Source organism: Thalassophryne amazonica, chromosome 11 (assembly GCF_902500255.1).
Source record: "Thalassophryne amazonica chromosome 11, fThaAma1.1, whole genome shotgun sequence".
Lineage (NCBI taxonomy): Eukaryota > Metazoa > Chordata > Actinopteri > Batrachoidiformes > Batrachoididae > Thalassophryne > Thalassophryne amazonica.
In genome coordinates, this window is record NC_047113.1 from 60,320,783 (window position 1) to 60,336,600 (window position 15,818).

General features: G+C 40.9%; 1 protein-coding gene across 1 annotated transcript in view; it reads left to right on the plus strand.

Annotated features, from left to right (window-relative positions):
* The first annotated feature begins 1,729 nt into the window (after nucleotides 1–1,729).
* Nucleotides 1,730–15,818, plus strand: part of LOC117520619 (ecto-NOX disulfide-thiol exchanger 2-like) — a 324,436-nt gene continuing 310,347 nt past the window's right edge. The window contains exon 1 of the mRNA XM_034181930.1: nucleotides 1,730–1,804. Coding sequence (XP_034037821.1) covers nucleotides 1,768–1,804 — 37 coding nt within the window. The 5' untranslated portion in view covers nucleotides 1,730–1,767. The remainder of the gene's footprint in view (nucleotides 1,805–15,818) is intronic.

Sequence of the window (15,818 nt, forward strand, 5' to 3'; positions counted from 1 at the left end):
CCAGTCTGATGCAGGTTACTTCCCCAGCCAAGACTAGTACCCATGTACAGGTGGGTGGACTGAGACAATGCATATGAAGTGTCTTGTCCATTACAAAGAAATTTAGTGTTGCAGGAAGTCGAACCGAGATCTATATACTGGTATCCCAACTCCCTATACCTGCTCATTTTAAGAGAAACTTTGAAAATTAAACTCAGTGTAAAAACTGAGTAATCATTGAGATGTAAGACATAAGACATGCGGAAAGGTTGATACAGCTGTGGTTGGTCTGTCAGTACCCATTCATCACACACATGATCATTGACTTTATAATCAAAGCAGAGTGGGTGGTTTCTTCAGTGTCTGTCCGATCTGGCTTTGAAGGTATTGAGTTTCTCTTCATATACAACTTCTTTGAGCAGTTGTAACCAGACTTTACATGGCTAAAGTCAGGTTGTTTGGCCACCTCACGAAGCTGCCCTGTAAGTGCATTCTAACTCAAAATGACCATTCTAATCCAATTACATTTTTTCCGCAAATCTGATTGGTTAATCGTGTGAGATTTCAGACCATAAAATATCTTGTGGACAGTGGCAAAATGTTAAAACTGTTTCACATTTGATGTGTTAATCCTCCCCCTGACCACGCTGCTGCGCAGGTTTCACTAATGGTGCTGTCAGCTGAGAGCGACAGAAACTAGTGCAGGGACGATGATGCCGAAAAGTGTGGATTTAATGGATTTAACTGGATTGATTGATGGATTTACCGTGGATTTAACTCAATGCAGCTGACGAGATGGAGAAATCTGTGGGTCTGCTCACAGAATTTCCAGTTTAGCATGAACACACTGTAGCTACGGTAAGCTTTGACGAGCCGACCACACCCTTTCATAACTATTGGCTGAACAAATTACTTACAGAAAAATAAACCGTGCAAATGATGGAATTGGATTAGACTGGGAATAACCCTGTTGCTGCTGATTTGCTGATGTTCATGCTGGATTACGGCTGCAAATAGCCATTTTGCCATTTTACCGGTAAAACTCAATTTGCAACTGTAAAATCCAGCATGAACATCCACAAATCATCAGACAAAACAGGGTTATTCCCTAATTGACCATAAAACACCATCAGTAGAAATGTTTTGCTTTTGAATTCTTTTTGAGAGGTTTTCAGTGGCCTGCTGTGTGCAGAGTGAAATTCTGGGATCACTGTGACCTTCTCGGTGGCTGGAGCATGTTGGCACGGCGTGACTGATGCAGATTATCATAACCAGAAAAAGCCAATTACTCTGGTCATCATAGGCCCCTCAGGGCCCCTCTTGGTGGACTGAAATGCTTTACAGAATTGTCTGTGCCTCCTTCAGCAGTGTTTTGTATTTTCCCTCCGCTGCAGCCAGTTTGAGTGTTAATAGTGCAGTCAGCGGTAGCCTTCCGAGCCTCAGAGCCCTCTGCGTCTCAGATGAGCTTCTGCTCCACAAAGCAGGGAGGTCGTGCCTCTTTCAGAAGCGGATGAATTTACATTCTCCTCTGTATTCTTTTCTCTACTGAACACAAAACCCTTTTGTTTTGTCCTCCTTCATCTCTCCTCTCACCCAGAATCCTTGACTGACTACAGAATGTCTATATCAGGTTTCCAGAGTTTTTGTTGGAGGTTCTTTTCTGTGGCATTTTTAAAAACTGAACAAATAGTGACTGATTGACCTTTGTTGTCCTTGGTATTGTTTTTTGAAACAGATTTGTTACAAGACCAGATGAAGTGAGATCACACATACCGACGTTGCTTCTCAATGATGTACAGAAACTATGGATCAGGCCGAGTCCCAGGTAAGAAGTGTGGGTTGGTGCAAGCGTGTCCTGTGTTTCATCCTGACTTTTGTCACACATGACATAGACTGCTAAGATTCCACCTGTAACAAAGAGATATGTTTGTGGTTTCTGGGGTCTTAGCTCCTGGGGAGCTAAGACCTGCAAAGGGCCTTGCTGGATTTGCAAAGACTCACCACTCTGTTGACTAACAGCAGCATTTTCTTTTGAAATAACAGAATTGCTCAGTGAGGTGATTTTGTAAAGTAGAGAAGCTTGAATCTTTGACTGGACTGGGTTGCTTGAAATCACAGAAGCTTCCTCAGCTAAAATTCTTGCTCTGGAAGTCTGACTTCTGTCTGACTCTTGTAGAGAAGAATAAAACAGAAGCCAACAAAAGCTGGAGTTTTAAACCTAACCAGACCCCTCCTACCGAGAGGCAGACTATTATAGGCTAGTGACTAAACAATAGCTCTAATTAGCAACTATTGTGCTCTAGTTAGCACACCTAATGACAGGACAGCTGTCCCTCTAATGATGGGATGGATGCCTTTCTGATGCCTCCCTTGATGACGTGAATGACTCATTACCATGTACAAAAGACAGAAACTCCTTTGACCTGAGTACCCCATTGTAAACAGGGGATAAATTGTGTCTCAGACCCCCTCCCCGGTTAAGGCTGGGTTTCAAACGTTTCACAAAGAATGCCTCCTTGACCCCTCTCTCAAACCATTTCTTCTCTCTGGCTAATATTTTAACTTCCTTGTCCTTAAACATGTGGTTAGTGTCTTTAAAGTGGAGATGAACCGCAGACTGAGGTCCACTGGCGCCCTCTCTGCGGTGCTGGTATAGCCTTTTGTGTAAAGGTTGCTTCGTTTCACCTATGTAGTGTTTGTTACAGTTTTCCTGACATCTGATAGAATACACTACATTGCTCTGTTTGTAACTAGGGATCATGTCCTTAGGGTGAACTAATTTCTGTCTCAAGGTGTTAACCAGTTTAAAGTAAACTGGGATTTTGTGCTGTCTGAAGATCCTTTGTAGTTTTTCCCCTACTCCTGCTAAATAAGGGAGAGACACTCCTCTTCTTCTTGTCTCCGTCTCCTGTCTATCTGGTCTCTTTGTTCTCTGGGACTTCTGCACTTTGTCCAGGGACCATCGTGGGTACCCACATACTGTTAGGGCTTTCCGGACACGTTGTTGTTCTTTAGCCCTTCCCTCTGCAGTTGTGGGCACCTGTAGGGCTCTGTGTTGAAGAGTCCTGATCACCCCGAGCTTGTGTTCAAGGGGGTGGTTTGAGCCAAAGAGCAGATATTGGTCAGTGTGAGTTGGTTTTCTGTAAACCCCTGTCTGGAGCTGCCTGTTCTCTCCAGTCGTAACATCACAGTCCAAGAAGGCTAAATGGTTGTTTCTGGCATCCTCACGTGTGAACTTGATATTGGCGTGATTGTGTAAATCATTATTTGGCCAAACAGACACGATCCAGCAGAATGCACATCAGTCCAGGACTAGCCAACAATGTGCCATGAAGATCCAAGCAGATGCAGGTCTGTGTTCCACCTGATACCCTCAGCAGGCAGTGTCACTGGTGAGCATTATTTGAGTTGAAGGGAAGCAGCTCATCAGACAGATCATCTGCTGAGATCATCTTCCTTAATTCTCTTCTTGGCATGTGGTTAGTTAGTCTTGCACTAAATATTTTTTAGCCATTATATATACAGGAACTTTGCACTGAGAGCAAAACTCACTTTTTCCAAGCACATCCTGATCATACTCACTTTATCTTTCACACAGTGCATCCAACTGGATGGACTGTACTGTAGCAGCTGGGGATTAAGGGCCTTGCTCAAATATTAGTTGTGTTTTGTTGCTTTGTTTGCTTAGTTGGTCACCTTGTCTTCAGCTTCAGCTGTTGCCTGGCTCGACATAACTTGATGTCCAGATTTCATGCAAAGCACAGAAAGAATTTTCCTATGGAGTACCAGGTTTGCTGCACTGCACTGGCATTTCCCCAGGCCGCCCTGGTCCCATGTGGCTGGGATTATCCACTAGGCTCTGGGGAAAATTAAGAAGGAAGCAAAAAAAAAAAGATTTTTCCAGACATTCACCAAGTGGTGTGCCTGCTTGGGAAGACTTGGTGTTGTCAAGTATGGAAGATGATTATTATGAACAATCTACCCTTTGACCTGCAACACTTCTTGCCTCTTTTGAAAGCATTAAACTGCAAACTACAAACTCATACACTGCACATAACCTGGCACAGTCTGTGAATGTATTTGTAAATCACCTCTGTACCAGTTAGCATGAAAGTAGGAGATAACCATTCTGCAAAATATTCTTCATTCTTTCCATCTTTTCCCTACTTTTATGTCCAGTCAGTCAGTCGTGGCAAGGTGACCCATGGTTCAGCCATAAATGACACATTGGCATGTCTACATTATGTTACTTCTATGTTGCTAACTTGTAACTTAGCAACAGCAATATCAAAATAATTAAATATGTCTTACATAATAAGTTATCAGTTTACAGCTGTTTTAACAAAGATGTTTTCTTTAAAATAGTAGCTCCAAATACATAAATAGCATATACACAAAGTCAGTACAGGACAGTCACTGCATTTTCATGCAAAGCCATCAAAGTCATCATTTGACTTGAATTGATTTATGAATTGATGCTTAAAATATATTTTTATAATTCAAATATTAAGTTTTAACAGATGTGCTGTTGATAAACTGGCATCTTGTCCAGGGTGTACTGGGGCCTATGCTAGCAGTCCATTTTGAGAACGGTACGCCAAATATTCTGGGAGTGTTTTTAAGGGCCCCTTCACACATAGTATGAATATGGTCGAATTACGCATGAAGTGCGCATGAAGCAGGAATCGTATGCAATACGTATAAAATCGTAGCTGCCTCCAATGCCTTGTACACCTGTTGCTACAACTACGAGGTCTATTAGAAAAGTATCCGACCTTATTATTTTTTTTCAAAAACCATATAGATTTGAATCACGTGTGATTGCGTCAGACAAGCTTGAACCCTCGTGCGCATGCGTGAGTTTTTCCACGCCTGTCGGTTGCGTCATTCGCCTGTGAGCAGGAGTGAGGAGTGGTCCAGCCCCCTCGTCGGATTTTCATTGTCAGGAAATGGCGGAATGATTTGGGCTTTTTTTCCATCAGAATCTTTTCAGAAACTGTTAGAGACTGGCAGCTGGAAACCATTAGAAAAATTTATCTGGCTTTCGGTGAAAATGTTACGGGCTTGGTAGAGAATAAAGAGTGTTACTGTCGCTTTAAGGACGGCCCCCAGCGGTTGTGGGGGGCGCCGCGCTCCGAAGCCGCCATCGACAGGCTGAACAACCATTTCATTTCTAAACGGATGGCTGTCTGGATCCGTGACCATCGTGTGCCATTTCTCTGGTTATCACAAGAGCTGGACATCAACCATTTTCCGGCAGATTTCACTTTTAACAAGAGATTTTGTCATGGAAAGCCGAGCGGAGGCTTCGCGCGTCACGATGGATTCGCTACTGGAGCGAGACAAAACCACCTCCGTTTTGGTCTCACAGGACGGCTTTGAGATGGTGTTCAAACAGCTGTCGGTGGTTTTTCCATCGAGTGATTATCCGAGAAATTGTGGATGTGCCTGGACATGCCAGAACATGTCCCGTGAGGCTTCATCACGGCGTTGCTGTGCGCCATGCGGCACCGCCGCGATGCGTGGAATTCCTCCGCACGTCTGTCTCAATGTGCCGAAAAAGTGCTGATGTCCACGTCTTTTCACAATTTCTGTGCTAGTCAGATGACGTCCCGGATAAAACACAGCGTCCAGTTTGGAAATGAACGGCACATTCCACTGTTACAGGAGTTTTTGTCATGGAAAGAGGAGCGGAGGCTTCGCGCATCGTGGCGGTGCCGCACGGCGCACAGCAACGCCGTGATGAAGCCTCACAGGACATGTTCTGGCATGTCCAGGCACATCCACAATTTCTCGGATAATCACTCGATGGAAAAACCACTGACAGCTGTCTGAACGCCATCTCAAAGCCGTCCTGCGAGACCAAAACGGAGGTGGTTTTGTCTCGCTCCAGTAGCGAATCCATCGTGACGCGCGACGCCTCCGCTCAGCTTTCCATGACAAAATCTCTTGTTAAAAGTGAAATCTGCCGGAAAATGGTTGATGTCCAGCTCTTGTGATAACCAGAGAAATGGCACACGATGGTCACGGATCCAGACAGCCATCTGTTTAGAAATGAAATGGTCGTTCAGCCTGTCGATGGCGGCTTCGGAGCGCAGCGCGCCCCACAGCCAATGGGAGCCGTCCTTAAAGCGACAGTAACACTCCTTATTCTCTACCAAGCCCGTAACATTTTCACCGAAAGCCAGATACATTTTTCTAATGGTTTCCAGCTGCCAGTCTCTAACAGTTTCTGAAAAAATTCTGATGGAAAAAAAGTCCAAATCATTCCGCCATTTCCTGGCAATGAAACAACGATGAGGGGGCTGGACCACTCCTCACTCAAAGTCTGCTCACAGGTGAATGACGCAACCGACAGGCATGGAAAAACTCACGCATGCGCACGAGGGTTCAAGCTTGTCTGACGCAATCACACGTGATTCAAATCCATATGGTTTTTGAAAAAAATAATAAGGTCGGATACTTTTCTAATACACCTCGTATTTGCATACACCAGCGGCTGAAAGCCAGAGTGTGCGCTGTGAAAGCCCATCGAACCCTCTCGCAGCAGGTGTTGGCCAAATTCCAGCTGACACACACGAACATCTAACACTGCTCGCTTGGCACTTAGAAAATGTGTGGCCATTTGCGCTATTAGCACGACAACAGTTAGCAGACGATCACTTTCGAGCTGGATGTGAAAGTGCCCCCACGAGTGTGGCTTTGCAAACAGACACAGTGACACGTTGGCGTGTGCACTGAAGCGACAGGGGGTGTGTCCGCTGACAGGAGCAGCTGTGGAGATCTGTGGTTTGGGACGTCACCGCTGGAGAACACATACCGTGTTTGGACGGACATGAACTAACAACTGTCACCTGTGAAGCACATGTGTCTGCTTGCTGTCCTCACGTGGACATACATAAAAATATATATCGCTGTTGCAATGTGCTGCAGTGAGCATGCACATGGCACGCACATTGACAGGCTATGCCAGCTGAAATGTACCGTCAGATCATAACACACAGCGGGTGATCTGAATGTCACGTCAGCTATGTAAGCTCTGTTCCACATGACGCGGTGTCTGTCCTGCAGTGCGCCATCCATAAGACACACGTGTTGTGCAGAAAACACGCGCGGCCAACTGGATGCACCTGACCAGTAGATGTGGACATGATAAGAGCAAACTGCTTCTCATTCATGTCATTTCATGACTGTACATCTGTGACCATGGGTCATCTACAGAGGAAGAGAGACATCATACTTGTCTGCTTGATAAGAGGGATTCAATAAAATGCGGCATTTTTATATGGTGTGTGGTTATATATTTTTTAATACGTCAATGTCCTTCTTGATATCAGGCATTTTCCCACACCTTTTACAGTACAGCAGTGGTAGCTCAGTGGTAATGCTTCTGGCTGGCAATCAGAGCTTTTGGAAATTGCAGGTTCGAATCCCGTGGGTGGGATGTATTTTTTATTTTTATTTTTTCACAGCAGCTGCGCAATGTGGTTAGACATGCTGCAGCTGCTCGCACTGTGTTCCCACGTGAACGAAACCATCGCAGCGGTATCACGCACGCCTGCTCAATGTTTTCGTGGTTTGCTCATACGAGCTGTTCCACCGAGATTCGCCCTGATTTGTATTTATTCATCCTATGTGTGAAGGGGCCCTAAGGAAAGTTTCTTTTTGATTCCCAGAACGTTTGATATTAAAACGTTAGCACAAATGTTTGAGAACATCACGCCTAACGTTCTGGGAACGTTTTTAAGTAGTTATTTTTTGGCTCCCAGAACATTTGGGTAATGTTACATAAAGTCACATATTGTAAAGATATGGTTCATCCATACATTCCCAGAACATTCTGGTAACGTTACATAAAGTCATTGTCTTGTCACTGTAAGAAATCTGGAGTAAGAAAGATGGTGAGACTTGAATTAACATATTGTCAAATTTCTCTCAACTATAAACATGACTTGTCAATACATACGTAGAAGAAAGTGATAAAGTTAGAAAAATGTTCTAGAACCATTTCTGATAACCATAATCAAAATATAACCAGTATATAACATTACCAAAACGTTATGTGTTAGCTGGGAAGTGTGTGGAATAAAGGTCACCATCAAACACAAATGTGGATAGATTGAGCAGTGACACAACATAAATGCACAAATGGCATCTGGTGTAAATGCACGCATGGTGTTGCATGTGGCACATGTGTCCGTTGTGATGTAGCCGTTGTGATTGCAGTCAGGTGTATTGTGAGGGATGGCTTGGCAGCCTCGCTGGTGACATTATGGCATGCATAACTGTGCCACATAAGTGCAGCAAATGAGGCCCCATTGCATCATGAGGCCCTACGCACAGCGCGTGTTCTGTGTTTATGAAGGGACGGTCTTGATTAGCAATCTATTTGAAAAAAAAAAGATTAGATTGATACACAGAAATCAGCATGTAATTTAGAAACTTGTAATAACTGGGTGGAATAGATAATAACATGAATAAATAAACTGATGGTTCTCTCAGAATACATTCTGAGAGTCATTCATCATACTACTCAAAAGAAATCAAATTTACTCATTAGGGTCTGCAGCGTATCTTCACCCCACACTCTTTAGTTGGAGTTTCTGCTGATTTTTGTGGGATCCAGACTTGTGATTACAATGTTGATTAGGAGATTTAGTATTGGATTCTCCTCTGACATCATCTGTTGCCAGGAATTGCAATCAGCTTGCCTCATATAGCCCAGCTGCCAAAATGCAGAGCGCCCACTAGCTCCTCTCACAAACTGATTCTGGACCAGGTACACTGGAATGTACTGTGTCCACGTCTCAGATCAAACAAACAAGATTTTTCGTCACCTCTCTGCTCATTGCTATTCTGGTAGCACAGTGTCTGAGTCGAGTGATCCTCTGGCTGTGAACAATGGTGGGGCAGCAGTCGCTGTTAACACCATATTAACTGTGTAAATGGGTTAACTGTTGTTTTGTACTTTGAGGCTAGTTTGCATTTATATTCATGCTGAGGTGTAGTTCTCTAGAGAATGACTCTGCCTCCTTTTTTTTCCAGATTTAAAAAATGATAACCTTCATCCTGTGGTCTTTTTTTTTTTTTTTTTTTTTTTTTTTTTTGGATTTAGCCCAGTTTCCAAAGAAAGATGCTGTCATCATTTTGGCACCTGCACAAACTCCCTCCTCTCAAAATCAATAAAACTCTGGCAAACATGGTTATATGACTCAATACACTTTGGCACCAGTTTTTATGGCGCACGAGAGCACTCCTCCCCGACTCATTAAATGTATCCAAGCAGGAATACACCAGCATGTAAACGAGGACACTCTGTGGCTCTGTTCATGAGGGGTGACTGTACTTTCCTCTACAGATGCTCATCTGCTAACAGTCAGGAGACAGGAAGGCAGAACGGACGGGTACTTAGAAACCTAGAGTTCAAAGATGACTACCCACAACACAAAAGACGAAGATGTCCTCCATCTGCTTCTGCTTTCTACTATTCCATTAAGGGTTCACACCAGCAGATCACCATCTCCATCTCCACCTCACCCTGTCCTCTGCATCTTCTCCTATCACACCAACCCCCTGCATGCCCTCCCTCGTAACATCCGTAAACCTTGAGTCTCTGTGAATTGTGGCCTTCCTCATCACTCGTAAGGAAACGTGTAGCATCTGGAGCTCTGCCATCTCCAGATCTGCCTCCTGTCTTTTCCTCAGTGACACTGCCAACAAGCCATACAAGATAACTGGTCTCATTACTTCCTTTACACTCTTGCAGACACCCCCTTCTATCATAAATCACCTCTCTGGCTCTTCTCCGCTCTGCCTGCACTACCTCCTTCACTTCTCTACTACATTCTCCTTTACTTTGGCCAGTAGACTCCAGGTATTTAAACTCATCCCCCTTTACCACCTCCATCAGTCGTCTTCTCTACATAAAGTTAATGGCATTTTTTTCCACATGTGCCTGAGCTAGAAATGCACCATTCGCTGATCTCAAAACGGACGGCACCAAATACCACTGCAGTCGCTTTAAACGGATCAGGTTTCTGCTGAGCAGAACCTTTTTTTAAATACCAGCCTGTTTCACGCTCAAGGTCTTATGGAGCTACTACCTGAACCCAGCTCTTTGAAAAGAAAGGTGACTTTGAGCGTGGAACATCACGGCCAGTTCTAATGGCACCGTGCAATTTGGCAAATGACTTATTAAGTTGAAACTGTGACAAAACAACAAGGGACAAATCAACCTAAATGTGTTTAATGAAAGGGGAATATTGAATAAAACGCAAGAGTGCCGGAGCTGAAAAAAGGCAATGCCTCTCAAAGCTCGTTAAAATTTTATGTACAGCTCTGATCCTTGTCTGAGAGGCCCATCTACCATTCAATACGCAGTAATTAAATGTGAATAATTCGTTATGAGAGATTCCTCTCTTAAGTAGGGCTTATTGAGAATTAGATCAGAAGGAAATCGGCCAAACATTGTGTCGAGTTTTATTTGAATATTTAAAACTGTGATGAACTGGCTGGCTGGTTAAATCCAGAATGACTTCCTACTTGAGCTGTCTGTAATGTCACTAACAACTTTGGCCTTGTGCACACTCTAAAAGAAAATGAAAGCTGTTTTCATATGAGGCACAGGGTCAAATTATGTTTTGCTTTGAATATTTTGCTACACTAAGTAATGCCACAGAAAGAACATCATTGTAAAATAAATAAATTAATAAATAAATAAATAAAAACACGACATCATGCAGTCATTATTGCCTGGGGACACTAAAATTGAATCAGACCATGCACTGGCTGTTGTTCATTACTACCGGCTGACATCAGTAATTGAATTATGCTGGAAGACCTTTTGATTTATTTATTGTATCCCAAACCTTGTCTGGTGACCATGTGGACAATGAAAACTAGAGTAATCATGAACTACACAAATGACAACAATATTCCAGTATTCGCGGTCACATTCTGTAGAGACTTTCAACTCCAGACTTAAGACACACTTATTTTCCCATTCCTATGGCTAGCATACTGGCATAGTTTGGTACTATGCTTCCTTCCCTGTAGTACATGCAAGTATGTTTCAAGTATACTTCCAGTTTACTTTTTATATACTTTTCAGTACTTTTTTCTGTTTTGTTTTTTTTTCCCTCTCTCTGTTTGATGTGCCGAGTGGGTGTCTTCTTCTGCAAGCCTCTCGTCCTTGACACCAGCATGGACTCCCAAAATTTCCTATATATCTGTATTGTCAAGTGTGTCGGTAGCATGGCCCAATCAGAGGGTCACCCCTTTGAGTCTGGTCTGCTTGAGGTTTCTTCCTCAAATCATCAGAGGGAGTTTTTCCTTACCACTGTTGCCTGTGTGCTTGCTGTTGGGGTTGGTAAGGTTAGACCTTACTTGTGTGAAGTGCCTTGAGGCAACTTTGTTGTTATTTGGCACTATATAAATGAAATAAATTGAATTGAAATTGAATTGAATTCACACACCATGGTAGAAACATATTTGACCAGGAGAAACCTGCATGGAGGACACGGACAGTTCAATCTGTGAAATAATTCCTGGAAATTGTGGAAAAGAAAGGAAAGCTTTTGAAGATAATAACTAGAAGCACTCAGAGAGTGCAAACCTCCGCCAAGGCCATGGGGTCACTGACGCCATAACATCTACACGCCATGGAATCATTGAACCTAAAAAAGTCTAACAATGATGTTTGCTCAGTAGTAAAAAAAAAAGTTTCATCTGCTGTGACTGGATAGCATGTATCCTTAGTGTTTGGCATCACAGTTTATTGCAACTTGCACCTTTCCCAGAAGCTACTGTCATCTGAGCACTGATATTGATATTGCATGTGCTTATAGACAAAAACAAATAAGAGACAAAATTCAATTTATTATTCAACTAAACTGCAAATATATGAATTTTTTAACATTTATGAAACACTTCTCTAAACAAGGCCATAGGGTCACTGACCCTAAAGAGATTCCCTCCTTGGCACAGTGATCTATTAGTTTTTGTCTCTTTCTCTAAAATTTTATACATATAATAATCATTAGATTATTAATATATAAACAAAAATAAATTTAAGAAATATTACAATTTGAAAACAAATGCACCCAAACGTGATGACAGCTGCAACTGCTTAATGCTAACTTTTAACATTGAAAATGCCATAGACATGCTAACACGTTAGCATCGTGATCCGGATCGTGATCCGGATCACCACTAAAATTTAATCACTTGTTCCTCTTGTCATTTCCAACCACTCCACAAAATTTCATCAAAATCTGTTCAAAACATTTTGAGTTATCCTGCTGACAGACAGACAAACAAACAAACAAAATTCCCCCTATCCCGCAATGGTGAAGAATCCTTTAAAAAATTCCTGGATCCGGGTTGTGATCCAGATCACCACTAAAATTTAATCACTTGTTTCTCTTGTCATTTCCAACCACTCCACAAAATTTCATCAAAATCCGTTCAGAACTTTTTGAGTTATCCTGCTGACAGACAGAGGGCTAACCCTAAACAAAAATAAATTTAAGAAATTTTACAATTTGAAAACAAATGCACCCAAACGTGATGATAGCTGCAACTGCTTAATGCTAACTTTTAACATTGAAAATGCCATAGACATGCTAACGCGTTAGCATCAGGATCCGGATCGTGATCCAGATCACCACTAAAATTTAATCACTTGTTCCTCTTGTCATTTCCAACCACTCCATAAAATTTCAACAAAAATAAATTTAAGAAATATTACAATTTGAAACCAAATGCACCAAAACGTGATGACAACTGCAACTGCTTAATGCTAACTTTTAACATTGAAAATGCCATAGACATGCTAACACATTAGCGTCGGGATCCGGATCGTGATCCGGATCACCACTAAAATTTAATCACTTGTTCCTCTTGTCATTTCCAACCACTCCACAAAATTTCATCAAAATCCGTTCAAAACTTTTTGAGTTATTCTGCTGACAGACAGACAGACAAACAAACAAACAAACGCGACTGAAAACATAACCTCCTTGGCGGAGGTAACAATAATAAAGCATTTTTATTCTCACACACACACACACATACACACACACACACACACACACACACGTGTACATATTTATTCATTCATTTATGTTGTGACATTATGAACTGCCTGGCTTACTCAGGGACAGATCTGGCTTTTGCTTTGCCTTGAGGAAGGGAGCACAGGCCTATTTCTTCATGATACCCTTGGAAATGTGTGAGAAAGCAGATTTTATTGTATTTATTAACTTCACATTAATAAAACATGAAGTTATGGAGAGCCATGTGAAGTAACATAATGAGCTTTCTACACCCTAAAAAATGAGCTGCTGTCTCAACGAGAAAAAGCGATGTAACAGTTTTTTTGAAGTTATTTCAGCTAAACTAAAGTTATTTCAACTTAACTAGAGAAGTTTTGTGACATTAACTCAGTTGACATTTGAAATAACTAAGTTAAAATAACTTTTAAAAAATCTATCCAAATTGTTTCATTAAATTTTCTCCTTGACACAGCAGTTCCTTTTTTAGAGTGCAGCTGCACAGCATGGGTTCCCAGATTGCAAATAAAAAGGAAAAGTACCACCAATAACTTAATCCCTAACATCAATCTGTCACATGCATTGACTTTAATGTATGGTGACTATTTGACAGCCTGGAGTTGATGAATGAAGTCAGATTACTTCTTCACATACGAATTGTTTTATGAGTCAAAATCATTCATCTATTTTCTGGTCATAATGTTCTCTGGACTCTTAAGAATTTAAATTCTATTCAATTTATTTATAGAGCATCATGTAACAGAAATTATCTCAAAAGTGTAAACAATCTAAACTTTAATGCCTGTCCACCATTACTGATTTTGTCTGAAATTTTTTGGAATAAATATTTCAATAAAAATTGGATACCCAATCGGGATGTGAAAATATGTGTAACTGGTGATAAAAGCAACATTGAGCAATCAGGAATGTTTTAAAATTATTTTATTATTTATTATTATTATATTATATTATTATATATTATTATTAGTAGTATTTTAAAATAAGAGAGAATAATCTATTTTATTGGTATTGATCTCGGGTAATTTATGTAAAAGTAGATGAAAGTGGACAGTTTGCTACAATATGTACTAATCTGGACCTACCATTCTCTGAGTAGAAGCCTCTTTCTGACTCTCCTCTGCAACATGAAAATCATGAAAAGATATCATGTTCTTCAACAGAAAACAGTTTTGAGATTTTAACAGATAAATTTAGGCTTTTTGGAAAAATGTGAACAAAATAAAATGCAGTCAGAGGAAGTAATGCTTGCAAAAAAAAAAGCAAAAAGCACAATGAGAACATTATGTAATCAGGTACAATCAACAATAATCTGTTACAATCGTAATTGTATATAAAATAGTAATGATGGTAAGGACTGCGATTACATATGAGTTTTGCTCACTCACTCATCACTCATCTTCAACCGCTTATCCGGGGTCGGGTCACGGGGGCAACAGCAGGGGAACACAAACTTCCTTTTACCGGGCCACATTGACCACCTCCGACTGGGGGATCCTGAGGCGTTCCCAGGCCAGTGTGGAGATATAATCTCTCCACCTAGTCCACCTAGTCCAGGCACATCCATTTGGGAGGAGACCCTGGAGAAGACCCAAAAAAATTATTCAGTTATCCCAGGAAAACAAGTGTCATTTTGTTGAGACCACAAAAAAAAAAAAAAAAAAAGATTGAGTTATGCTGGGAAAACAAGCATCATTTTTGTTGATCACAAAAAATGATTCAGTTGTCCCGGGAAAACAAGTGTCATTTTGTTGAGATCATGAAAAATTATACAGTTATCCTGGGAAAACAAGTGTCATTTTATTGTGATCACGAAAAAAAAAAAAAAAAAAGATTGAGTTATGCTGGGAAAACAAGCATCATTTTTGTTGATCACAAAAAATGATTCAGTTGTCCCGGGAAAACAAGTGTCATTTTGTTGAGATCATGAAAAATTATACAGTTATCCTGGGAAAACAAGTGTCATTTTATTGTGATCACGAAAAATGATTCAATTATCCCATGGAAACAAGCATCCTTTTTTGAGAGCAGGAAAAATGATTCAGTTATCCCATGGAAACAAGCATCCTTTTTTGAGAGCAGGAAAAATGATTCAGTTATCTCAGGAAAACAAATATCATTTTGTTGAGATCGCAAAAAATGATTTGGTTATTCCAAGAAAACAAGCATCATTTTATTGAGATCACAAAATATTATTCTGTTTCCTGAGAAAACAATCGTCATTTTGTTGCGATCACGAAAATGGATTCAGTTATTCCAGGAAAACAAATGTCTTTTTGTTGAGATCACGAAAATGATTGTTGAGATTATGAGAAATTATTTGGTTATCCTTGGAAAATAAGTATCATTTTGTTGAGATCACAAAAAAATATTCAGTTATCCTAGATCAAAAAAAAAAAAAAAAAAAAATTCCATCATCTCAGGAAAACAAAGTTTCATTCTGTCCATATCACAAGGAAACGATTCCACTATCCCAAGAAAGCAAGTATCCTTTTGTTGAGATCACAAAAAATTATTGAGTTATCTCTGGAAAACAAGTATCATTTTGTTGATCACAAAACAAACTATTCAGTTATCCCAGGAAAACAAGTGCTATTTTGTTGAGATCATGACAAATTATTCAGTTATCCCGGGGAAACAAGCGCCATTTTGTTGAGATCACAAAAAATTCCAGTTATCCAGAGAAAACAAGCATCATTTAGATTAGATTAAATTAGATAGAAATTTACTGATCCCTAGGTCAGACTCCCTCAGGGAAATTGAGGTTCC